Here is a 24912-nt window from a genome sequence, read left to right as displayed (position 1 = left end):
CGGAAGGAAGCAAAGCTTAATTTTTCTTTACTCTCCTACGCGTTTCAAAGGCTTTGCTGCTGCTTCAGGGATTATTATTGTACTAAAAAAATTTCAATTTTTGAGTACATTTTAGTTGCACCTAACCTTTTAATATATTGTAGAGTATAAAGTTTAACCCATACCAGCTAACCCCATTAGAACGTTTGTAGGTACTGTGGGTTAAATGCAGTCAAAATGTACTCAAAATTTAAATTATTGCAATATAAAAATACGTCCTGAAGAAGACGTGATATTAACTGAACCTTTTCCATTCCCGCTCATAAAGCTTGATCAAAGCAAAGAGTGTAACATTATATTTGACGAAAAGTCTCAGAAGTCATCTCTGTAAACACTATGAAGAAATCTGGCACTGAAGGAGTCAACCATATGAGGAAAATTAGCTTAAAAAGGCCCACAGAGACATCCACAAAAAGGCGTCGTTTTATTCTACCAGCGATTGCCTGGTGAACCCCGTTTCCAAAGACAAATACTCTGTACGAACAGTTGGGGAAAGCTTCCAGAGAATACGCGCGTAACTCTAGCTAAAATTCGATCTGAATACTATAACAAGTTAAACTCTTACTTATCCATAATCAACCCCGATATACTTAATGTATGTTCTGCATGTGATATTCCCACATCACACCAACCATCTTTCCAATAGCCTCTAACACCCTTATATCTTTGGTCTGACCCTGTTGAAACAGAAGGTTTTCTCAGACTTCCTTTAGCGGATATTGATGACAATTTGTGAGTTATCGCATCTATTGAATGAGGCGAGGCCAGCTACAACAACAGCATCATAAGAAAAGTTGACGTGACATAAAGGATGTAACACAAAACTGACTTAACTTTTTTCAACTGAAATAAAGAGCAAATTTACTTATGGGTGAGTGGAAGTGGAAAAGATGTGCTGTGGCCGAAAAAAAAAAATAAATTCCTTTCACGAATTCAACTGAATGTGTGTAAATAGTAAAAGCCTAACATACGCCAAACAACCCACAGCGAAGACTTCGATATTTGTGCAGATGACTACCCATTTGCAGCAGATATTAATATTCTAACTGAATATTCAAGATTTTTCCTTTGCTTTTTTAAAGGCGAAAAGGAAAGTCAAACAAACGTACAGAACGTGAAAGTCGTTCAAAAAAGAGTAGAGGAGCTTATTACATACACATACCAACATACATATATATTTATAAAGGTATTTGCGATACGCCTACTGAGAGCGGAAAAGGAATGAGTAAAAGTAAATAAAAGTGCTGCGTAAAAATAAAAAGAAAATGTTTGTCTATCTCATAGATAATGCCGCAAACGTTGACTTCGTTATCAAGATGAAAAAAAAAATTATAAGAATAAAAATAAGTTTAAGTATTTTATTCTGCGGTTACTATTGCTGCTGCAATAACAATGTGCAACAAGACGTGATGCCACGCGCATTTTGGGCGCTTTTAATTATCTCTCTCTTCTATTCTAATAGCAAGATGGTGGTGTCTAGACAAACTCGACAACTCGACGTAGCTATATTTGTGACTATACTCGTTATCGCCCTTTTTGTTGCTTTTGTTTTAGTTATTTTTGTTGTTGTTGTTGAAAAATTGCGGAAAATTGTTTGCGGAAAATAAGTACTACAAAAGTCGGCGTAGAAGTCAAGTAAAAGTGCCACGTAAAGATTCGTTTCAAATGATTGCACCAAGTCGAGCAGAAAGAGAAATAGAAAGAAAAAATCGAAAAAAAAACAAAATTAGACAGATAAGCGGAAAGAGGGTTGCAGTGTGGTAATGAAAGTGTAGTTAAAGAAAGTCAAAGTTAAGTTTTAGAAAATTGCTGCAAGCGGTAGAGCAATGTTTTTTGTGTAGGAAACTGAATATTGTATACTCAGTTGTTGCTATGCACAAGCAAAATTGAATACTTAAGTAAGTAGCTTCTGCTGCTGAGTCTTCTAATTCACCTCCTAGACTAATAAGCTATTATCCACGCTAGTGAAATGATGGACACTGAGCAATGCTCGCACACGCCTACGGCCTAAATAGGAGCCCATTAACAACACCCCAGCGAGTTAGGGGGCTTAGAATATACCGCGGTAGGTATGCCTGTCGTAAGACGAGACTAATATACCACATTCATTCAAGGGGTTGTGTAGCGCAACCTTCTCAAGAAGTTGCCAGCGCAATATACAGCTTCTCCAACCCAATTGTCAAGCTCATCTACCCATGCCAAATCCTGTTTCATTAACAGTCAAGGCTCTGGCGACCTCGAACTCCTGATGGATCTGGGGGGTGGAAGGGCGGTATGGCCTAGAAGGTTTCATGTGGTCATACCAAATCGCTACCGAGATGGTCGGGCTAGTACCTTTATGGTGCTTGGTACCGGAACGCACCGGATTTGCATCCGGCAAAGGACCATCAACATCGATAACACTCCCCAAGGCCTTCTAGGAGTGTGCTTATTGCTACACCAACAACAATAACATCCCATTTACAACCGCTTACGAGGAGACACGTATTCAGGGCGAGAGTATTTTTGAGTTTGCAACAACAAAAATTTACTCCGATCAAACTGCGTTACTCTCACAAAAGTAGGGTAGGGGTGGAGCGAGCCTGCATGAGACACCTTGCAATTTCCCTCAGACACTTGTATGTATGTTCGTTGTAAATACCCTCAGTAGGTACCACTTACATTCGTATTTGAGCTTAAGTAGGAGTGGAAGGTCTTCTGTACTTACCTCCTCCAGACATTCGAGAGCACTTGAGTTTCTATGCGTGCCGTCCCGAACATCGGCAATGGGAGTGAAGAAGCAACTCTTCTCCCGCCATCTATTGAGATTTTCTACAGAAGAAACGTTATAAAATATGCCATCGGTGCAGTGGTGCAGAGTGCGCAGCTATCACAACCCAATTGCAGACTTGGTGTCAATACATAGCCATAGAAATCTTGAAATCTTGCAATTTGCTGGTTTGGTCAGTAGCCCTACCTTTTGGTTTCTACTATCCTCCTCAGGAGTTCAATTAATGGTGACTTTTCCGCCTCGCTTATGTATATATTAGAATTTTGTTTAGGTCATGCTCTCTACGATCTAAGGCATTTCGAATGTTACCACCTATAATTCGACAACTTGTAAGCGTAGGAGTCTCATTGCTGGTACCATACCATGCTGAAAGCGGTTTAGCCGCTTTTTACATGCGCAAGGCTTTCTGAGACGCGCCGCTTACTGCTCTTAGTAAATATGGAAGTGACAACCTTTGCAAACTTCCCAAAATTTCGCCAGGACCTCCGCATTTATATTTTCAAAGCCAATTTTTGTGTGCTTAAATTTTTTTAAACTGTGCACATTTTGAACTAGTTCTTACACAGAGCAGTACTAAAACAAAGTATAAAAGAAAGCGGATTTCGCAAGCAAGCTGGTATGGGGTATTTTTGAAATGTGTTTTAAGATTCGGCGTCCCTACTCGGGCGCCAATTCGTAAATAAGTGCTCCCAAAAAAATTTAATTTCGAAAAAATTTTAAAGAGTGATATCAGCTTGAGATATGATTGAGCAACACCCTATTTCTGAATTTGATTATTTTCACTAATATGATAAAAACTCCTACGCGGGCGCACATTTTTCGAAACATGAGTTGGCAAAACATACAAAGGTGTGGTAGTATTTCTTAAGGTCAATTTCTACTCTAAAATATGGTAATCAGCACCCTTTTTCTGAATTTGAATATTTTCCTTGAGGTGTGGTTTTTTTCACCAAATTCTGGGGCAAGGCATTTTGCTAAATTTTTGGAAATTGCTAGTTTTAAAAAAAACTTACACATAGCATTTTGAAAGCACAATCCTGAGGAAAGCGGCTTTCGTAAGCTAACATAGATGAGTTGTTTTCCAATTATTTTCTGCGACGGACCGTTCCTACTCGGGCGCCCAGGGTTGGCAAAAGGACCATAATTTCAAAAATATTTTGAAAGCACGATATCTGCTTAAGAAATGATTGAGCAACACCGAGTTTTCAGGCGCCAATTGGGAAATAAGTGATGGCAAAATTTGTTTATTTTTAAAATATTTTTAAAAAGCAATTTGGTTATTCTATGGATATATGGAATTCTTTATTTACAAATTCTTAATAAGGAAATTTTCGTAAATTTTTTTTGTGGAAAGGAGGCGTTTTGAAAAGTTCTAACATAGAGCATTTGCAATGCAAAATCTTGAGGAAAGCGGGCAACTAAGTTGGATTCGGTTTCGAAATATTTTCTGAGATAAAACGTGTTTACTCAGGCGCCTCTTTAAAGTAAGTGGTAACAAAATTTTTGTAAAATTTTTTTTGAAAAGTTCTCACAATGATGACTATAAACGAAACCTGAAAAAAGATGTTTTCGAAAGTTTGCTGAGATGTTCCTACTCGGGCGCCAATTGACAAATAATTGTAAAACGGTGAGAAATAAAGCAAAATATTAAACGAACGCACGAGTGCTCTATAGAATGAATTAGGGCTAGATGACTATATGACCGCATCAAAAAAGAGAGACTTTTGTAGGCATGCATTACAAATTTTATGTGAGGTGGGGCTTTGGCATGGTTGTTAATGAATGGACAGGTAAATAAACCCAAAGATAGATGACCAGATGTATTGATGAATATAGTGGTGGATCGATGGTTTTTGGTACTACCGATATTTGGAAACATAAATGAATATGTTTGTGCTTCTTATTATGTTGCTGATGAGAGGTAACCCACACAGCTGGTTATAGCCGAGCTAAAAATAATTGTAAAGAGAAGAGGACACAATGCTACTACGATAAACAAAGACAAAAACCTGAGTGAGACAAAACTACAAAAAATTTAAATGGCAGTTATGGTTGATTGTCTCGCTTGCATAAGGGTGTTTTTTCCCTTTGTATATAATTTCGTTAAATTAAATGTTTACCTTTTTCTTTTCACAATTTTCTGTCGCTATCTTTGTTCTCCTCAACCATACTCTTATATTTTCTCCTCGTTTACGACGTTTATATCACTTTTTCATTACATTCCATAAGCCATATTTATTTTTGTGCTTTTCTCTACCGCTATCACAACAGTAATTAATGCGCCATTTCTAACATACCTTAAGGCGCTAAAGCGTTTGAGTTAAGTCTTACACACAAAATCAATAAAACTAATTGACAAAAGCACATAAATCTTATATGTTACGCGCTAAGCGTTTGGCAGTTAATAGATTCAAGTGAGTATAGCTGACAGTTTGAATAAACAAATTGGTATATGACTTAGTATATACTTTCAGGCGCTTACTGTTTTAAGACAAATCAGTTTAATTTGCTTGAAAGGTTTCAATTTTTTTATTGATCTTTTTTTGTGAAATAAAATTTTTTTTTATTTAACAACATTTTGATTTAGTTTCAAGCAGTCCATTTTAATAGCAAACATTTTGAAATGTGTTTTTTTTTGTTCAAGCAATGTCGAATTATTTTCTCTTCCCTACAAATATTTGCTTATACATTTGCTTAGTTAATGCATTATGTTTTGTTTGACCACAGGAAGGAAAAAAGAGAAAAAGGCAGAACTATAAAAATTTGCCCACTTTGAAGCGGTTTAGTTGGATTATATTAGCAGCTATGCGCAGCTTGTTAACATTTTTGTATGCTTTTAGGCGGTTAACCGCGGCGCTCAAATGCAAATGTACACTCTCCCTTGCATGGGTGAATTTAGTGTAAACTAGGGCTTATCCTTTTGTTTACTTTATGTTTATACTAATGGCGAATAAATTTGAACAATGTTCTAGAAATGAATAACAAAATTCTTTTACATAATTTTCAAAAAAAATATGTTGCATAATTTTGTGCGGTTAGGCATGTGCAAGGTGAAAAAATGTAGATTGTTAAGTGATTAGAAGTGTTTTGTTGGGATTCAGAACATAGTATGCTGTTGAGAAAATATGAGCAATTTTCAAACTCCGTAGTTTTGAATTAATTTTAAAATGTGATCGGGACAGTTTGACTTTCATAATATTATTAGGCTATAGTAACCATTATAATTGGTAGTTTTCGGAGCCATCAAATTTGCTTTTAAGTATTTCGATTTTCGGAGTCTCCTTTTAAAATATATATAAAAAAGAAAAAAAAAATTGGAATTTTTTAATGAATTTTAAAATGTGATCGGGACAGTTTGGCTGTCACTGTATTGTTTGACAAGAAACAAAACTTTTTCTGCGCGGTTTCCTATCAATGAAACAATTGCATACAATGAAGACAGGCGTGATTATGAACAATTCGGAATTATTTCGAAAACAAAACTGTACTTTAATTATATAGCAAATCAAATTTTAACCATTCAACGGCATTTACAAATAACTATATCTTTTTGTTACAAAATTCAGAATACTGAAATTGTTTTGGAATAATTTCAGAGTACATTTTTTTTACTCGATTAGGGTATAAATACTTTTCAGCGTTGTTTACAACCAAGGAAATAATTATGGAAGTTTGGTGTGATTACGAACAATTCGGAAACCCTACTCTACTTTGATCACAAAAGAAGTTATATTTTGAAGAAAGTGATTAGCATTTAAAAATATATATATTTTTTTTGTATCGAATTCGGAGTGCTCATATTTTTGTAAAAAATAATACGGAGTGGCTAAGTGCAGCGTTTTGGCAATTAGTTGAAGCACGAAGGTCAAAAAATGAAAAATTATTAAGCCAACCAAACGTGAGAAGTGGCCTACAGCTGCACCGAGATATCGCGATTCTATCCAAGGAAATTAAAAGACGAGCGAGAGCAGATAAGAGAGCATATTATGAAAGATTAGCTCGTGAGGCTGAGGTTTCTGCGTCTAAAGGAAACTTGAAAGAAGTTTTTGGTATCACTCGGAAGCTTTGCAACGATAAATCTAACCGAAGCATGCCCGTGAGGGATCGCGACGGGAACATGGTTACTATGGATGAAGAGCAACTCAAAATATGGCAAGACCACTTCGATAAAACATTTAATGTAATAGCTCACAATACCGATATGCCCAGCATTAGTCAACAAAGGAGACCACTACGTAATATATGCACAAAACCACCAAGTAAGGAAGAAATCGCCGCGGCCATTCGTTCGTTGAAAAATAACAAATCAGCTGGAATTGACGATATTCCAGCGGAAATCCTGAAAGCTGATGTTGACAGTACAACCGATATGCTTTATCCCCTATTTAGATCCATCTGGAACTCACAACAGATACCGCCAGAATGGAAAGAGTCCATCATCGTAAAAATACCAAAGAAAAGCGATTTAACTGACTGCAACAATTGGAGAGGCATTGTGCTTGCCCCTGTGGTGAGCAAAGTCTTCAACAAGATTATATTGGAGCGCATTGTTCAGCCTCTAAACGAACGTCTACGAAAGCAACAGTCTGGTTTTCGTCCTAATTGCTCCTGTATTGACAACATTAACGCTATGCGAGCTATCATAGAACTATGCATTGAGTACAACAACACGTTGTATGCAATTTTCGTAGACTATGAGAAGGCTTTTGATTCTATTAAAAAGATGCAGTCCATCTGGCTTTCCTTGCAGAGAATTGGAGTTCCTCAAAAAATTATTAACATTATAACGAAAAGCTATGAAAATTCAAAATGCAGAGTGTTGCATAATGGGAAACTAAGCAATGCATTTGAATCGACAACAGGTGTCAAGCAGGGGTGGATATTATCACCACTGTTGTTTATTGTGGTCTTGGACTGGGTGCTTGAAATATTCGACTCGCAAAATAGGGGCATAAACTGGAGATTTAACTCCAGTCTTGAGGATTTGGATTACTCAGATGACATTGTCCTGCTATCACACACACACCAGCACATGCAGGCAAAACTCGACCACCTGCACCACCAGTCGCCAAAGTTTGGGTTGAAAATAAATATAAGAAAAACCGAGTCTATGCGCATTAAAGGTAACAACTCAGCAAATTTCACAATGTTCCAAAATGTTGAAGATACCGAAAGCTTTACATACTTGGGAAGTATTCTCGCCGTAGATGGTGGTGCAAAAAGAAATATAAACGCTCGAATCCAAAAAGCCCGGGGAACTTTTGCCAGACTTCGTGGTGTATGGCGAGCTAACAACCTTCGAACTGAAACAAAAATAAAAATTTTTAACGCATGTGTGAAGTCTGTTTTGTTGTAAGGCTCGGAAACTTGGCTTGTAACTGCAGAAACTAAAGCCAACCTACAGTCCTTCATTAACCGCTGCTTGAGAAATATAATGCAGATATGGTAGCTTAGAACGATATCGAATGAAATACGTAAGCGTAAATATGGCTGGAAAGGCCACACATTACGAAAGCCATACGATAACGTTGCACATGCTGCCTTAACCTGGAATCCTCAAGGGACACGATGCAGGGGCCGACCAAAGATGACTTGGAGGAGAACGGTTCTTCAGGAAACTGGCAAATCGTTTAACGAATTATCGCAAATAGCACGAAATAGAGACAATTGGAAAACTTTTGTTGAATCCTTAAGCTCCTAATGGAGTATGGAATAATAATAATATTGTTTCGGAGTAATTTCAGAGTAAATTTTTTCTTTTGACGACAGAAAAAATATTTTCAGCGCAATTTTCCACATTTAAAACAATTATCTACGAAAGTTTTGTGTAGTAACGAAAAACTCGGAACGATTCCGGAAACACAAATGTGTAAAAGATACATAAAAGACCGAATTTCGGCACAGGCGAATATAATTAAAATAATAAATAAAGGTTAAAAAAACTAAAAACTACGCAAATGTGATGTTGTTTTAGTATCTACAATCCACTTAGATATTTGATGTTTATAGCACCGTAGCACAGAGGTTCGTATTTCTGCTATTAAGCACAACCCGTTTAAACAAGCATACATACAAGTGAAGCTCTTATAAGCGTGTTAAAAACGTATTCTTTGTATAAAAATTCGGACAACTTTGATTAATTCGGAGTAATTTCGGAGTAATTTTTTTTTGATCGAATACGAAAAAAATGTTTTTCTGTGCCATTTCTCACTTAGCAAACAGCTTTTTACTGAAGTTTATTGTGATTCTAATTTGTGGGAGTGTTCGAGAGAAAAGTTCTTCGAAAGATTTATGGACCTCTACGCGTTGGCGATGGCGAGTACCGAAGAAGATTTAATGATGAGCTGTACGAGCTATACGCAGACATCAACATAGTCCAGCGAATTAAAACGCAGCGGCTGCGCTGGCTAGGCCATGTTATGCGAATGAAAGATGATGCTCCGGCCAAGAAAGTGTTCCTATCGGAACCCGCCTATGGAAGCAGAGGTAGAGGGCGGCCCCCACTCCGTTGGAAGGACCAGGTGGAAAACGATTTAAACTCCCTTGGTGTGACCAATTGGCGCCGGTTGGCGGAGCGAAGGAGCGACTGGCGCGCCTTGTTGGACGGCCATAACCGTTTAGACGGTTAAGCGCCAATTAAGTAAGTAAGTAATTTGTGAGAAAAATTAAAAGGAGCACTACACAAATTGGAAGAAAATTTCTTCGGAGGTTATCGCGCCCTACATTCCTTTATTTTTTTTATTGTGATTACGGACGTTCCGGAATGATTTCGGAGGCCAAATTTACTCCAAAGTGAATAGAGCTTAAAAATATTCGATGTTTAAACAGTAATTTGGGATACAAAATTGAGTGAAGTTTTCATAGCTTGCCAATTGAATTTCTCTAAATTTGTTAATTTAAAAAATATTTGCACTAAATGTTTGCAGCACGAAATGCTCTAACTATAAGGCATATTATTTTCGTAATGACATTTTCGGAATTCAATCAAATATTTGCATCCATTCTAAACCGTTCTTTGGTCTCAACTGTCACAAAATAAGATATACATACATCTGATGACCTTTAATTTCTTTCTCAAACCTCAATTTTTTTCTTAATAAAATTTTTGCGTACTTCAAATGTAGTTTCTTTTTCGATTATTCTACTACTCAAGCCTCTTCTACCATAATGACATTTGTCATCAGCAAAGTTTTATTTTTCTTTATATTATTATGTACGTGATTTTTTCGTCTTTGTGGCTGTACAACAGCTGCGTGAATTCAATTTGCTTGTTTTAAGGACACGTACTAAATAAAGTAAGGTAAGCAGCAAGTAGCATATTTTGAGGCGCATATACACTTCATATATCTTATTCTGTGTAAGTAGTAAATAATAACAACTCATCATCAAAGCTTTGCTACTTAGAGATACTACATATGCGTGATGCATACTTATAATTACATATATGTTGATTTGGTTAAAAGTGAGGTTGGATCAGATACAAACGAAAAGTAGAAAAATTGGCTTATAGGTATTTGTTTTTTTTTGCGGCAATGAAGAGAAAAAAAAAATAATAATAACAATCTGATTGACTTGATGAAGTAAATTGAAATTCGAAAATTCAATAAAAAACAGAAATGTATTACGCGGCAAGGACTACTCTTTGATTAAAAACTTGAGATGTATTTTTTGCGTCTGATTTATTTTTAATGTTGATGCTAACGATTTTGAGTACAATTTCTTTTGTTGAACACTAATGAGAAAGAAAAAAAATTAGCGCGGAATTGTGATTGAATTCGAAAATTTTTCAGTAAGAAAAACTCAATAATTTCGGTTTAATGGACAAGTACACAAAAATTTAGAATTTTTAAAGATTTTTCATAAATTTTTTTGTTTAATCTCAAACGTTTTTTAAATAGTTTGAAAATTATTATTTTTTGTGTGTTTTAATTTGCATAGTATGAAGGTGAATTTTTGAAACTATAGAGGCTTTTAAATGTAATTTTACTTCCTTTATATTAGGTCGGTTGAATGTTTGTCCGATTTTCATACAAATCTTGCAATCGATTTTTAAGTAACTTCTCATTGAGCTACAAACGTGAAACTTTACAAATAGGTTAAAACACCGTGACAATGCAACAAGAGGAAAAAAACCCGTTAGATAAGAATTTGAAAATTTTTAGACCAGCTTTTCGGTGAGCTAGAGACTTGAAATTTCAAACTTAATTCAGCGGTAAATGACAGCCGATCACACGATACAAAAAGATTCGCTAGGGGGCGTTCTCATTGAGCTACAAGCGTAATACTTAACAGATAGGTAAAGACACAGAGGAAATGTAAGAAAAGGAGAAAAAATAAAAAATTTTGAGCACTTCCTTTATATAAATGGACAAAAATCAGCGAAAAATTTCTCCTTATATAAAGACATATTTTTGCCAAACTTTGATTTTAAAATTTTTACATAGAAATTGCAAAAATATTTATGAGAAGTAAAAATATAAAGGTGGAGCGCAATTGATTGACTAATAATATCTCCTTTCCTACCAACTTTCCAATCCAATTTTGCAATTTCTATGTCAAGATTTAAAAATCAAAGTTTAGCAAGAATATGTCTTTAAATAAGGAGAAATTGTTCGCTCTTTTTTGTCCATTTATATAAACGAAGTGCTTACAATTTTTATACTCAGCTGAGCAGAGCTCACAGAGTATATTAACTTTGTTCGCATAACGGTAATCCGTAACGGCATAAACTAATCGGGATAGATATAGACTTCTATATATCAAAATGATCTGTGCGAAAAAAGAAATTCATTTAGCCATGTCCGTTCGTCCGCCCATCTGTAAGCACGATAACTTGAGCAAATTTTGAGGTAGGTGCGTTACTCCTATTACTATATGTGTGCTAAATAAAAATTAGCGAAATCGGATGACGAACACGCCCACTTTAAAATTTTATTATTTTTTTAAGTCAAATTTTAACAAAAAATTTAATATCTTTACAGTATAAAAGTAAATTATGTCAAAATTCGACTCCAGTAATGATATGGTGCAACAAAATACAAAGATAAAAGAAAATTTCAAAATGGGCGTAACTCCGCCCCTTTTCATTTAATTCGTCTAAAATACTTTTAATGCCATAAGTCGAACAACGATTTACCAATCCTTCTGAAATTTGGTACGAACATATATTCTTTGACGATAACTGTTTTCTGTGAAAATGGGCGAAATCGGTTGAAGCCACGCCCAGTTTTTATACACAGTCGACCGTCTGTCCTTCCGCTCGGCCGTTAACACGATAACTTGCGCAAAAAACGATATATCTTAACTAAACTCAGTTCACGTACTTATCTGAAGTCACTTTATCTTTGTATAAAATATGGCCGAAATCCGACTATTACCACGCCCACTTTTCCGATATCGAAAATTACGAAAAATGAAAAAGGTGCCATAATTCTGTACCAAATATGAAAAGAGATGAAACATGGTAATTGGATTGGTTTATTGGCGCAAAATATAACTTTAGAAAAAACTTTGTAAAATGGGTGTGACACCTACCATATTAATTAGAAGAAAATGAAAAAGTTCTGCAGGGCGAAATCAAAAGCCCTTGGAATCTTGGCAAGAATACTGTTCGTGGTATGACATATATAAATAAATTAGCGGTACCCGACAGAAGATGTTCTGGGCCACCCTGGTCCATATTTTGGTCGATATATCGAAAACGCTTTCACATATAAAACTAAGGGATACTCCCTTTTAAAACCCTTATTAATACCTTTAATTTGATACCCATATCGTACAAACAAATTCTAGGGTCACCCCTGGTCCACCTTTATGGCGATATCTCGAAACGGCGTCCACCTATAGACCTAATGCCCACTCCCTCTTAAAATGCTCAGTAACACCTTTCGTTTGATACCCATATCGTACAAACGCATTCTAGAGTCACCCCTGGTCCACCTTTATGGCGATATATCGAAAAGGCATCCACCTATAGAACTAAGCATCACTCCCTTTTAAAATACTCATTAACACCTTTCTTTTGATACCCATATTGTACAAACAAATTCTAGGGTCACCGCTTTAATTTTAATTTAATTTTAATTCGATACACATGTCATACAAACACATTCCAGGGTTACCCTAGGTTCATTTTGTTAAATGGTGATTTTCCCTTATTTTGTCTCCAAAGCTCTCAGCTGAGTATGTAATGTTCGGTTACACCCGAACTTAGCCTTCCTTACTTGTTTTATTTTATTTTTATTTTCAATTTCCTTTTGGAGAAAATAATTAAAAGTTTATAAAAGTTTTGTTCTCTTTTAATTTCATTTGTTTCATAAAATTCCACAAGTTTTTTGAAAAATTTGAAAATTAAAATATTTCATTTGGTGTGATAGATGCTATGGTGTGAAGTTTCATGTTTGGTGCGTTTTTGCATTTTTAGAAATTTTCGGAATTCTAAATGTTTTGTTTGTTTAGAAGCTAAAAAAAGTCATTGAGTTTCAATTCGGTGAACAAATTTTAATAAATTTTTAAAACCAAAAAAGGTTTGAAAGTATATTCAGATTTACGAACCCTGTTAGTTTTTGTTACATATGTAGGTATATACTTTTTAAATTCGGAGATAAAATAGCTGTTCTCTTTCGCCCGCCGTGGTGTGATGATAGCGTGCTCCGCCTACCACACCGAAGATCCTAGGTTCACGCCCGGGCAAAGCAACATCAAAATTTTAGAAACAACGTTTTTCAATTAGAAGAAAATTTTTGTAAGCCGGGTCGTGTTTGGTAAGCACGCCGAGTATATTTCTGCCATGAAAAGCTCTCAGAGAAAACTCATCCGCCTTGCAGATGCCGTTCGGAGTCGCCATAAAACAGGTAGGTCCCGTCTCGCCAATTTGCAGGAACAAATTAAAAGGAGCACGATGCAAATTGGAAGAGAAGCCCGGCCTAGATCTCTTCGGAGGTTGTCCGGCCTCAAATTTTTTTCTTTTTCTAAAATTTCACAAATGTTTAAATTGATTTGAGTTTCTTTAATTTTTTTTTAATTTAATGCGCTTAATTGCACTTACATTTCTAATTTCAAAGACATTTTTTAATTTTTTATTTATTTAAATTTTGAGAATTAAATTTTTTTATTTAAAAAAGTTCCGCCGAAAGTTTGATGGAAAAGTTAAAGAAATAATTTAGTTAATTAATTTTTATTTTTTTGTTTGAAGTTGAAATGTTTAAATTCATGTTTCCGAGCTTTTTCTTGTTTTGAACTTCTTTTCATAAAATTTTTCAAGGTTTTCTAATTGATTTGATAGTTTAAATCATCTGATATTTTGAATCTTTAAACATATTTTAAATAAATAAAAAAATAAATTCATATTTTTATTTCGAAATTAAAAAAAGTTGCGTCGAATGTTTGATTAAAAACTTAAAAACACATTAAACATTTTTTAAATAAATAAAAAGTAATTTTTATAAGAAAATTTTTTATTTAGAAATTAAAACAAAAAATTTTGTGTGGTATTTCTGCTAGAATCATAAAATAAAAAAAAATTTGAGTTAATTTTTTTGTACTGTTTTTTTTTATCTTGTTTAGTTCACACATGAAAATTTTTACATAAAGTAGCCTTTTAGTATAATTTAAATACGAAATTCTTTAATTTATTGTAGCTTCTAAAGTTTATGTATGTTTTTATAATAAATCATATTTTTAAAAATTTCGAAATTTTTTAATTTTTTTCAAAAAATTTGTTGTGTCCCAAATGTTAATATACATTTTTATCTTGTAATTTTTTATAAGTTTTTTAATTAGAATGGAAAATTGTTTAATGAATAATGGTATGCAAATATTTTTTCCAATTTTTCCCAATTTTTTTTTTCAATTTTTTTCTATTTTAAATTAGTTTAAGAAATTTCTTAAGGAATAAATGTTTAAATGCTATTAAAATTAAAATTTGTGTTTGGAAAAATTCATAAATAAAAGAGACGAGTTTGAAAGTACTGGATTGTGGTTACAGAAAATTGAAATAAAATTTTACATTGTTTTAAAAAGGATTGATTTAAACATTTTTCTTGATCTTGGCTATAAAAAATTTGTAGCGAAATAATTTTTTTGTAAGATATTTTTAATAAGCGGTTGTGGTAGCTCAATGTAATCGAGTGAACTTTTTTTTTAAACAAATTGGTTGTTTATACTTTGTGTATATATGTAGGTCATTGCCTACTAAAAATTTTGTATATTGAATATTTCTTCAATAAATTTTTTAAACCTTTCAATTAAGAACAAAAAAATGGTTTCAAATTTAGAATATTGAAGTTTGACAGTAATTCCAAAAAAAAAAAAAATAAAATTATAATAATAAATATTTCGAAAAATTGTTTCAAATTTAGAATATTGAAGTTTCATAGTAATTACAAAAAAAGAAATTATAATAATAAATATTTCATATGAGTGCCCTAGGGACGAATAATTAAGGAAACTAAAAGCAAACTAAATTGTTTTTTTTAAGTAAAAATTTTTTTAAGTTTAATATTCAAAATATTTTTCTGTTTAAGCCAAAGCTGCAGAACAACTTGAAAAATATATGTTCAACCAAAAAATTCTCATTATTTATACCAAAAGTAAGATTAAAAACATTTTTTTTTATTTTCTAAATTTGAGTATTTTTCCCCATGTAAAATTTGGCCAAAAAATTTTTCAAACTTCGAAATATAAAAAACAAATATTTTTGATAATCTTTTTTGATGAAAAAAAATCTAAAAAATCTAAAATCTTAAATCTATTACGAAGATTAAAAATAAAATGTTTTCATGATTTTTAATAATCGGGGATTGCCCATATTGCTTTTTTTTTTTTTTTTTTTTTTTTCACAACAGGCATGACGTAGCTGAATGCGTTTACAACCATTTCAACTATCGTAGGGGTGCGAGTTCGACTCCCACTCCCGGGAGAAAAGGCTTTGAAGAGATTTACAAGGTATAATCGAAACAGCTGTCGCCTTGTCCGTCCTGATGTCACGTTGTTTAAATTTTTCCCAAATTATTAAATAAATTATAAAATTAAAAAATTGCTTCAAATAAATGTTTTCATACATTTAAAAAAAAAAAAAAAAAAAAAAAAAAAAAAAAAAAAAAAAGCAATATGGGCAATCCCCGATTATTAAAAATCATACAAACAGACAAAATTAGTTAATTCGTTGTAGTTCTATAAATAGAACGAAAACAGCAACAAAAACCAAAGTTTTTTTGAAAACCGCCGTACCAAGCATAGCTTTAACACATAATTGCATACGAAGTATGCAATGTGTAAAAGATTAAAATATGCATAAAGAAGGCAATTGGGAAAGACTTCACAACAGGCATGACGTAGCTGAATGCGTTTACAACCATTTCAACTATCGTAGGGGTGCGAGTTCGACTCCCACTCCCGGGAGAAAAGGCTTTGAAGAGATTTACAAGGTATAATCGAAACAGCTGTCGCCTTGTCCGTCCTGATGTCACGTTGTTTAAATTTTTCCCAAATTATTAAATAAAATGTTTTCGTTTTTAATTTTTTATTGAATAATTCTAAAGTTAAAACAACGAAAAAAAAATTATTTCGTTTGTCCATATGAAATTAAAGTTTTTTTACATACTTATTTTGTCGATAACTAAAGAAATTGTTTTTCAATATAAAATTCGCCCAAAAATGCTAAAAGTTCGAAGCATGAAAAAAATGTCAATTGAAGCAAAAAAATATTATTTTTTTTTTTATTTTTACTAAAAAAATGTTTCGATTTGTATAAAAACTCTTAAGGTTCAAACATGAAAAAAAAATAATAATAATAAAATAAATAAAAATCTCTTTTTCATATTATTTTTCATTTGAACGTAACAAATATCGTTGAAATATTTGCTGTTGTTAATAGAATTTATTTTTTTATGCATTATGTTGCGCAAGGGCAATTTAGGTACTGTGGAGTGATTAAATGAAAACATATTCATATAGAAATTTTTTTACAAAAATTTGTATACAAAAATTTATAAAATTTTTTTTTTCAATAACATTTGTTGTTTCTGTCAAGTTGGCCAAATTTTAATTTTAATTGGTGAAACCTTTTTTATTTTTACAATTCACAGCACAAGAATTCCCCCAGGTCTGCTTTAATTGTTTTTTTTTTATAAATTTGTATAAAGTGCTTTTTATGCAAATCAGTTCTTAGATATACAACAAAATTAAGTACAAAAAATATTTTTCTACTCACAATTAAAAGTGCAGATTTCAGCGACATCATTTTTGCGTTTCTCGGGGAGTTGTAGAAACAATGGTAGTAGCACAGTTAATATATAATTTGAGTTAATAGATATTTTCAGTTATCCTTCAAATAGTATAACTTTATGTTTTTTTCAATTCTGACACTTCTTCACTTCACTTCTTTCAATAAAAGTTGGCTATGAAATTATAAAATTTAAAATATTTTTGCTTTTGTTTTTGCTTTTTTCTATTGTACCACCAAGCCCAGCTGCAATATATTTTCTGTCTTCACAACACAATTTAATTATTATTTAATACAGGCGTTTTGTTGGCTAATTTTTCACAATCGAGTTCGTGCCTTAAGTCTTTTGTTTGGTGGCGGCGCACAGCAACTTTTTAGTACACACGATCGCTATGAATTAGGGTTCCACACGACGATGCAACGCTATTTATAACGACAATTGCCCGACAACGTGTGCGACAAAGCAGAAGATGAAGCCCGCTGAAAAGAAGCGCCGCGCTATAGCTGTAGCATCAAAAACCAAGCAGCGGCAGATGAGCGGCAGCGTTTGGGTTTGAAGAATAAAATAAAAATTGAATTTGAAAGCAAGCAAAAAATCATCAATGAGCGAACACCCGCTTCACCATAGCTGCAGAAAAGTGTTGCCAACTCACCTTGCACAAAACCACAATACAACAACAAGAACAATTGTGCTATATGCTGAATAGCAACAAAAGCAAAATACAATAAAAACAATAAAAAACATAGTTGCACTACGTTAGTGACTGATGAGTCGGAATTGGCGTTTGAAGCTCGCTCATCTTCCGCGATAAGCTGACATGTACAATAAATAGCAATAGCAACAACCATAAACATCAACTGCGCTTACAATAAGCAGAGCAAAAACAGTTACAACAAATAGCATAGCAACAATAGTAACAAGTAATCGCGCTAAGCTGCTTCATTAGCAAAGTAAATGAAATGAAAATAATTGTAATTGCTTGAGCAGGAGAATAATGTAAATGTGAACAAAAGCAACAACAAGAAAAAATATACACAACAAAAGGCGACAAACAGTTTCAAACAAATAAGAAAAATAAACAAATAACGACGAAAACTGTAACTTGGCGTCAACAGCCAAGCATAATGCTAGCAGCACCAGCAGAGTACTATGGGAGTATAACTAAAACAATAACAACTCTAAATAAAATTGAAAAAGCAACAATCTAAAACAATAAAAAATACAACTACCACAATTACCTAATAAGTAGATATAGCTTTGTTCAGGCATCTCATTGCTAAAAAATAGGTATAATTCATATAGGTGCGCTCTTCTTTGCCAGCTTTGTTGCCTTTGCGTCAAACAATTGAAGTCAACTGCAGCAGCGACGCCGACGTTGATGCTTAGTTTGAAATCAGCGCAGCTTGCTAGCTGCTGATTGTTGAGTGTTATAGCACCGTTCATTTTTCACATTTTTGAGCGTGCATTTTTTTGTGGGTGTGCTTGTACGCGCTTGCGGGCGGGTGTATGCAGATTGGAGCACACATATATGTACACACCTATACATAGATGTAAAATCTGGCAGCAAGATCTCTACAACTGATCTTCTAGATCAGCAATGTTGTTAGCTGGAAAATGGAAAGAAGTCAAAAACTCAAAATAATAACAAGAAGAAGGCTAATTGTGTGTTCAAGCAGCTTTATATACCCATCTGCTCGAAATGCACTGAGTTGGAAAGATATGAAATTGTCTATTTGAATAGTTCCCGGAAATCTTCAGGAACTTAACCAGAGGAAGGATTAATTTTTAACAGATGTACCAGTTTTTAATCGCATTTTCCGAGTGAACCACCAGTGAACTTCTGGTAGCACTATGGACACATTCGGCTTATGTGGCATCCCTCTAAACAGGACAGCTCAGCCTGACCTAGCTTTCCTACAACAACAATTCTCAGTAGTGTTTTTTTAATGGAATTTGTCCGAAGATAATCCGAAAACTTTAATATTTGGGCTATTCTTCAGAGGGATTTTTTTCGATCTAGAGCCCGTGTATGGTTCAGCAGGAAGACTCGTCTGATTTTTTCATAAAGCTGAACTGAGTAAGGGATCGAAAGATAAAATATTATATGCATTTCTCGGCCTACGTAGGAGAGTCAGCACTCGATCCTTTAAATAAGGAAGAAGGCGGATGATGCATATTGTACGTCAATAATTACAACATCATCGGTTGCGTGCTAGGGCTCATTATCCCCGAGCGGTACATCGCTTTTTCTATTAAGTAGGGAAGAGCTGTGTTCCCTCCATAATTTAAGTAGTCTCTGGACAACGGTTACATGTCCTCCGTTTTCGCCCCTGCTGAAGTTTTCCCGGAATTAAAACGTTCCGTATGTCACCGAATTTTTTGCTAAAATTTGAAGAAGTTATTCCTGGTGGCCAGCAACTCCCTCTCTTATATATTACAAATGGTGCGAGCGTCCATATTTACCGAAAAAGCTAATGCCAGATGGGCACTGACACCCACATATGTGGTGTACAGGTAAATTAGGCCTTAGGAGCAGGAGATGTAGAATATTATAATGAATTTTGGGTATTTATGATTACTATGCACATCCTTCTAACGTTCGAATCGCTGAAATATCGAATAGATAACTGTAATATTCAGTATTGCAAAATTGTCTTTATTTAGACTACTTTGGGAGTTGTACTTCACAACTTTACTTCACTGCTAGCGTGTTTAAAATCAAACCGAGTGACTATGGCTTGCATCGCGCTGTTTTTATACTCTAAGATAGACCCGTTCACCTATTTCTCCTAAGGTCTAAACTTTTCATGAACATTTGGAACAGCTGTATCCCATACTTGCTTATTTAGCTATATGCGTGTGTATGTGTGAGTATCAATTTCTGCTCTTAGCTGATGACTACATATGTGTATGTGAGATAGTTTCTTCACTTCGAGCTTCTGGTTATGTGTGTGGAATATTCTTCGTTTCCCTGTACATAAGTGCGGCTGCTTGTTGTGTGTTTATTTACTAACATCATAGTGATGCTAATATTCGCCACAATGTTATAACCCAATTCGTAAGAAATACTTTCTCGATCGCTACAATCACCTATACGATTTAGTTGTTCACAGCCAGAGTTTACTCAATATGCGGGCCAGTGTTGCCTATACAACTTATAACAGAAAATTTATAGCAGATTTTGTACTAACAGCAACTGGGTATAACAAACAAAAAAAAAAAAAACTGCAATATAAAAAGAAACAAGCATACAACAATAAAGTTTAATCTTAAAATGGCAAAAAAAAAACTCAGCAACACACCTACAAATATGCTAGGTAGCAACAAACAAAAATAAAAATAAAATTAAATAAATTTAACAAAAATTGCTCGTATAAGATATTTCACTCAATCATTTTGCTACTGAGCGCCGCATCAAGTTGAAGCTCCGTTTTTATCTACATTTTGTTATAGAATTTGCATAAAAAACATCCATCGCTCTAACTCACATCACACACTGGAATTGTTGGTAGCTTGTTCCTATGGCTCCCCTGTGATGCCTTTTAAACAATGGCAGTGTTGCCAACTAAATGTTGTGTAATAAGTATTGCAAATGCATGTAACTCATGAATGTATGTTGGTATGTGCATATGTGTTGGCACTTTTGCTTCAATAAAATTTAATACAAATTTTTTTTCATTGCGATGAGAATCATTTACTCTTTTAATGTAAATTGCAATCTACGTAAAAATGTAATTTAATTCTATGTTTTCAACTCATTTATTTATGCTCTTCATTTGAAGCATTCTCTCATTGTGCTTTATTTTTCTCTGGGGAATGCCAATTAGTTTTTACCAGACTTTACTTATTTTATATTAACTTTGGCAATACTCTTAATTGGACAGGGACTTTCGTAAGTCGCGTTTATACTCACTTTTTCATTCGGAAATGTTTTTAATTTTTTTGAAGTATTCCATTCTTGTTTAGTTAGTAGAAGTATCTATTTGGCATAATTATTAGTTTACATTTTGGCAGCCCGACTACAACTTTTAATTCTAAATTTTCCTTATTACCCATAATTAGGTATTCCGTCTGCTCGGCAAGTACTACACCTTTTCCACTTAAAGTTCACAAAATTATAATTAAGGTTCAGAACATTTGTCAGGTATTTTTTCTTTCATCCAATAGAAATAAATGTATGTAAGATGGTATCTATGTGTTAAACCTTTCGACCCGACATTCGCACAGCAATGGTGGAATCAAAATTTTCATTGGGGTTGGTTACTTAGGCGATATTTATTATACCAATCACAGAAAATCTGAAGTGCAATAAGAGGGTGGCGTAGGGGGTGGTGGTAAACCATTGTACCATCCGGGATGTTATCTGGTACAACTATGTACCAACCGTCCGGTAAAACAACTTTTTTAAATTAATAATAACTTACACAAAAATGTAAATATGACATATAATGAACAATATTTTTTTGAAGAACATTTTGGTGAAAAATATTGTTATACATAAAATTCACGTATGAAATGGAGCAAAACACATTCTACAAAGCGGCACTTGACAATCCTGACATATTGTATTAATGCGAGTCTGAATTTTTTGAGAACTGCAGTTGGTACAACGCCGTCGTGTAGGACCTTAAACAGGAAGATGCATTGCCTTACGTGAGGAGGTTTGTGGCATTCGTCCAGGCTTTAGTGATCGGCGAACGGAAATGGTTTCTGAACCTTCGTTGATCAATTCCTCAGATAAGGTCACAAAAATGTTTTGAATGGCATCTTGTTTCGGTTGATTACGGCTGCCATCATTATCAAACGATAAAATACCTTCATTCACCACTTAACCGATTTCCTATCGCATTCGTAAAGCCCAGACATTTGATAAAATCGACCCCTCCCATGATCTCCCGATAAAATTTTATTTGATTTGGACATGGTACTGGAATTTTTTCTCCTGTTTTCGAGGTTTTTGTCACAGTCGCTACAGTAGCTACGTGACAATTGCTCAGTACCAAATCTTCTTTAGCGTCTTGCCATTTTGCGCACAACAGTCCAGTTGATGTACATTTAAGCTCCGTTTCAACTCTCTTCAGTTTTTTTCCAGACAACTTAGGCATATCTTTTCTGGTATGTTATCTGCTATTGTGCAATTGCGAGGTTCATAAACAATTTTTTCGGTACGAAATTCTCATCAGGAGTATTCCATATAATATTAGTGTTTGATGTGACGATGTTTGAAGCAATTTTATCTATTGATTCTTCGTTATCACTGCTAGAGCTTGATACAACAGCAGCCTCATTTTGCTCGTTTGCGGACTTTTCGTTACCACTGGAACTAGTGCAATCACTTGATATGAAATTGTCGGAGCTCCCTCTTGAAAAGTCTTCATGTTCTAGAATTTTTCGGATATCTTCAGGGTCCATTTTCTGGGGGAATAATAAATTTTAGTACTTACAGCACTATTGGTACCCATATGTACCACCATACCGGACGACTGGTACATATAGGTACCATATGTTAAAATAAGCGTAAAAATATATGTTTTTAATAAATACTTACGTTTAAAATTGTGAACACTTTTAAAACTTGTATCCTTATTTGTTTTAAATATTTTTTGCGCTTTTAGCACTGAATATTATGGAAAAAAACTAACTTCGCACTTAAATTTTACTGCTCTTCAATGCACAGAAAACGATCTAGTAAAAACAAATAACAACCAATTGTAACGGGACTTGTTAGTATGTATTTAGAGGAGAACATATATGGTCAGGGCAGTAGTACAACTCAAAAGAATTTAATTGAAACGTTTTAGAGACGTTTGAAATTCAGGGGGTACACATACGTACCGTCCGGGTCGAAAGGATTAAGGCAGCAATGGACTTCTGCACTTATTTAAATCAGTTTTTAGAGAGAGCGAAGAAAACACCCTTTCCTCTCTTCTCTCTCTCTTTCGCTCATAAGAAGTCAGTTGCAAGGCCATCCAGCTATATTCTTGGGGTCACCGCCATTGATCTGCATTGAGTATGACAGAAGTGATGACGAAGATATAACCACTTAAACAGTCAACGGAGCCTTCACACTCCCGTAAGCAACGTATAGGTACTGTGTGCATACATCTTCGCACTATATGTCAAAAATATCTCAACTTATCCGCCATCATCATTATTCATCATGAATGGGCGCTTAACCGCCTAGGCGAATTTGACCGTTTCTTAACAAATCACGACAGCTTTCCCTGTTTCGCGGTAACTGACGGCGATTGGGAGCACTATGAGAGATCAAGTCTTCCCCCACCTACCTGTCGCAACTCTGTGGAAGCGCTCCCTTCCACTGCTTCCAAACTGCGGTTTTGACAGAAATAATTTATTGGCCGGAGCGTCCTTATGCACTTGTTGGAAAGAGTTATCCCCCGTTTGATTTCTAGGGCCGGGATGTACACACCTTGAAGAAAACTTGGGGTACATTATACCCAAGCCACCAGTTTGGCAACATGGTCAGCGAAGCGTCAACACTTCCGCAAGTAACATATAAGTATTACATTATGTATACTAGTATGAATTGGAATAACTTTCGAAAATGAACACCCTACGTCTACATTTCTGAATTTGAACTGTAATTTTCTGAACTTGAAATATAATTTTCTGAACTTGAATTGTAGTTTTTTGAACTAGAAATATGAAAATTCTGAACTTGAGTTGCAATTTTCTGAACTTGCATTGTAAATTTCTGAACATAAACTGGAAAAGTTGTAGAAGCTTTCTAGGATGTATGCCACGTGCTACTTTTAGGGAGCTACCACAAAAAGTGCTTGCCTGAGCAGTTGTTTGATGACGAGCATCCACAGTAGAGCATATAACACCTCACACTGTGGCGTGCCCCTGTCTATTGATGTCGTGGCCTCATACTATCCCCATTGTGAAGTAATCTTCCTGCAATTTAACATACAGTTAGATGGGTAGGTTATGGCTGGATGTACTTCAATGTAGTTAATATCATCCATGATAGCCCGTTTAGAGATACTATTGAATTTCCCGTAATAGTACTGAGTTGTTTCTCGATTTTTAAGCGTCCCGTGCATGTTCTCGCTCATCCGATCGCAACTCAAGACCATGACGGCAGATACTGAGCCATAAAAAATAGTGATGGAAATTGCAGTTTTTCGGTTATCACGCCCTTCGAGTCGATGACTTAAAGTGTTATGCTATTTTGAGTTTTTGCTCTGCTCCGATTCTGTACATGACTCTAGAGAAGAGTCACATCGTAAAAGGGGATAGAATTTGGCTCTGCTATAAGCTACGACATGTTTAAGACGGGAGAAAGAAAAACAGAATATAAACGAAGAAAACGCTACTTGTAGCGGCGCGATAGAAAAAAAATAATAAAAAATTGTCATTTCGGTGTCATTTCTGCAAGGTTTATGGGATTATTTCGGTTTATTCTGGGGTCATTTAAAATCGTTGTAGTATCGGAATTAGGGATTATTTCGGAATGACTTAAGAGACTATTTCGCTACATTTCGGGGTCACATGTGATTATAAGGACTAATTTCCTTCCAGGGCCTTTTCAGAATTATTTTAGGTTCATTCTGGCTGACTTTAGGGTCATTTGGTGGTCCTCACGGGGCCAATAAAATATCACTTCATTATTTCATTACATTTCTGGGTAATTTTGAAATACTTTGGTGATCACATCAGCATATCTCTTTATCCAAAAATACACCTGCTACTGCCTTAGTATCGATTGGTTTGGAACTGTCATTTTATTATTGGATAGCTTGAGAACCTGGCATTAGCATCTAACAGGTAGTTCTTTTGTTAAAATAGCAAAAAATCACCCCAAAGGTTTAGGCAACTGTTACTCATATACGAAGTTCTTTAACGAATTTTAAT

At 34.5% G+C, this 24912-nt stretch overlaps 1 protein-coding gene across 1 annotated transcript in view; it reads right to left on the bottom strand.

Moving 5' to 3' along the window:
* Positions 1-17440, bottom strand: part of Cpr50Cb (Cuticular protein 50Cb) — a 125058-nt gene extending 107618 nt beyond the window's left edge. Inside the window, exon 1 of the mRNA XM_067771863.1 lies at positions 17022-17440. Within this exon, the coding sequence (XP_067627964.1) occupies positions 17022-17051 (30 nt within the window). The 5' untranslated portion in view covers positions 17052-17440. The remainder of the gene's footprint in view (positions 1-17021) is intronic.
* Between the last annotated feature and the right edge of the window lie 7472 nt (positions 17441-24912).

The sequence above is a fragment of the Eurosta solidaginis genome, chromosome 3 (assembly GCF_040869045.1).
Source record: "Eurosta solidaginis isolate ZX-2024a chromosome 3, ASM4086904v1, whole genome shotgun sequence".
NCBI classification, from domain to species: Eukaryota; Metazoa; Arthropoda; class Insecta; order Diptera; family Tephritidae; genus Eurosta; species Eurosta solidaginis.
Note: the sequence above shows the minus strand (reverse complement) of the source record. Positions and strands in the feature narration are given on the sequence as shown.